Source organism: Pygoscelis adeliae, unplaced genomic scaffold (genome assembly GCF_000699105.1).
Source record: "Pygoscelis adeliae isolate BGI_AS28 unplaced genomic scaffold, ASM69910v1 Scaffold399, whole genome shotgun sequence".
Classification (NCBI taxonomy): domain Eukaryota; kingdom Metazoa; phylum Chordata; class Aves; order Sphenisciformes; family Spheniscidae; genus Pygoscelis; species Pygoscelis adeliae.
The window spans coordinates 1,041,390-1,044,215 of NW_008825609.1; the positions used below are offsets into that span (position 1 = coordinate 1,041,390).

At 51.3% G+C, this 2,826-nt stretch overlaps 1 protein-coding gene across 1 annotated transcript in view; it reads right to left on the reverse strand.

Annotated features, from left to right (window-relative positions):
- TMPRSS6 (transmembrane protease, serine 6) overlaps positions 1-2,826 on the reverse strand; it is a 19,036-nt gene that overhangs the window by 8,418 nt on the left and 7,792 nt on the right. Inside the window, exons 9-10 of the mRNA XM_009332659.1 lie at positions 2,412-2,521; positions 748-893 (exon numbers count right to left, since the gene is read on the reverse strand). Coding sequence (XP_009330934.1) covers positions 748-893; positions 2,412-2,521 — 256 coding nt within the window. The remainder of the gene's footprint in view (positions 1-747; positions 894-2,411; positions 2,522-2,826) is intronic.

A 2,826-nucleotide genomic window follows, 5' to 3' on the forward strand; every position in this document is an offset into this window, starting at 1 on the left:
CTTTCCCTGCTTCCCGTTGTATCAATGGGCAAGAGCCAAGACAATCACCCGCCTGGCATGCTATACCTCTGGTTTGCCACTGTTTCATGACTCCTGAATGCTGTGGAAAAGCTGAAATAGGTTATTTGGAGTTGTTATTAAAACTTGATCGGAGCCTTGAAGGGGTTGGTGTTAGATGTGTTGGCAGGTTCATGTATTCAGGGACTGGTATGCATTACAGGCACCCTTTAGGAGGGAGGCGGAGAAAACTTGGAAAGACAATGGTGGGTGTGCATTTGCATATGTGCGTATGCATATTTGTGTGCGGTTTTATGTCTCTCACTTGCACGGATTCCAAAGTGAGCAGGAAACTGCTCTCTCTAAGAGCCCTTATAATCGAAATCAAAGTTGCTTCAAGTCAGAAACGGTCTCCCACTGAATTTCCAAGGCCAGTCCATGATGTGGGCACAGGGGTGAGCCTGCAGGCAACTCTCTGAAGCTCGGCTGCAGCGCACGGATGCTCTGGCAACATGAGACAGGGCCACATGTGCAGAAGCAGCTTTGCACATAAATGCCTCTTCTTTTTGGCAGACCAGGGGTGTGTGCATCACCACATTTGTGAGCATGTGCCTGAAGGGCAGATGGCACCTAGGGCTCACAGGATGTGTCTTCTGTTTCTCCTAACACAAGTCAAGTGCACAAGGGCTGCTGGTAGCCAGCTGGGACCCCCACCACCCCACTAAGGAGCAAGGAGGAGCCTGAACTTACGGTCAGATAGGTTGTACAGGCTGTAAGCTGCCTGTACGCCGGGGCCAGTTAAGGAGATCTGCGAGGTGAAGGTGATGGAGATGTCAGCTGAGGATGTGACTGGGATCCGCTCAGCGTAGGCTTGCAAAGTCCGCAGGCCACACAACCTGAGGGGCAAACACAGAGGGGATGTCCTGGGCAGGGAGGGAGGAGAAGACAACAAAGTGGGGCAAGGGGTTTTGGTGGGGCTGGGGTGCAAAGGGGACCACGCAGAGTAGGTGTGTGTGGGAAGCCAGGAAGGCAAAATGCCTTCAATATGTCACAAGATTATGAAGGATCAATGGGAAAAGGCTGCGATTTAAACCCGTGCCCTGTCAACATACAGGAGAGCTGACATTAGATCTTGCTCTGCCTGGTCACATCTTGGTGACTGAGCAAGGCCAGGATGAGGAGGGAGTAACCCTGGTGAAACAAGGGGTCCTCTCTGGGTGCAAGGCAGCATAACTAACCTAGGGGCTCCCCCAAAATGGCTGAAGAAGTGAGGTGAGGAAGCCACAGAGATAATCCAACCCAAACTATCCTATGATTATATGATTTTATGAAAACACCACCACACGTGAATGCTGTGGTGGAAACTGATGCAGAGAGAGGGGAAAAAACTGGAATGGCCATGATATTCAGCACTGAATAACTGGGGGCAAGAGGGCAAAATTAGGCCTGACGAACAGGATGACAACAGCCTATGGATATGGTGACCCAGTTCTGCCCTCAGGCCATGTGCGAGTCCAGAGTGACCCTACTATCTTTGGACATTTCCCACTTTCTTGGCAAGCGCTGAATTCAGGCCACACAAAGCAATTCAGTTCTTACATTTATCTTCTCAAAGAAGCCATGTTGTAGAAACTGTGGCACTGACAGTTTAAGAGAGGAGAGCAGGGAGAGAAAAAGTGAAAATCCTAAGCCAGGGGAACATAGCTTCTGGACCAGACCCTTCAGAAGAAAAGAAGTAACCCCCACAGGAGCAGGGGAGAGGAAATTAATGAGATGGGCTGGGGGAGGTTTTTGGAGGGAAAGGGGCAATTTTGCAGTAAGTGGGAGGAAAAACAAAAGCTATCCAGCTCGGAGACTGCTTTGAGGAGATGGGAGCACAGCAACTCTTGGTCCTTTGCACCTGGGCAGTGGTGGGCAGCAGCCCTAGCTGCGTATGGACGCTGATTTTGGGAAGTCCCACAGGGGGAAGTGGCTGTAGTCAAAGCAGGAGGATCTGGAGCTAGGCGGAAGATCTTTACGGAGGTGGATGCGAGGCAATGGCACACGCAGATAATATTGCGGAGGTGGTGACAGGCAGATTTGCAAACACAGGAGACGTGGGAGGACACCAAGGTTACACACACAGGAGAAAACTAGGAAGCCTGATGCAAGCAGCAGCAAGACAGAGAAGGCAGGCTGGTAGCTCGAAGCAAATCTGTGAGAAATGTGCTCACTGGGGAACCTGTGAACAAGAGAGGCTGAAAGAGAAGTGGGCAAGCAAGAGGTACCAGCACAAACAGTGGTTGCTGAGTGTGGTGATGGGCTCTCCTTCCTCAGACCTGGTGGCTGAAGTGAGCAGGGAACCTGCAGAGGTTTAACACCAGTTTAATCCCAGGTGGGAAGTGAGAGACAGAAACCAGGACCCCAGCACACACCTTCTGTTCTGAATTATCCACTGGCCCTGGGTGCAGGGCAGGTCATGCTTCTGTCTGCTGAGTGCATAGGCGTCGAACCACAGGGTGACCCCATAGTTGAGGGATGGGACCTGCAGGCAAGGGGATCCAGAGCAGAGTGAGATGGCTCCTCTGAGTGCTGCAGCCCACTCCATATGACAGAAACGAGCAGGGTAGATGTGAAGGGGAGAGCTGCCAATTCACACATTGCAAGACAGAAGGAAACACCACCTAAACTGGGGCCATGCCACAGCCCAGGGTGGCTCTGATGCTGGTCTCAAAGCATGGTAATTCCTAGCAATTTCTTGCAATTTGGTTCTGCCTTGAAGAACTTCTCTGGAGACCAGATTTCAGATTCCTCCTCAGCTATGGCATCTCTGCTCCGGCATGCAATATT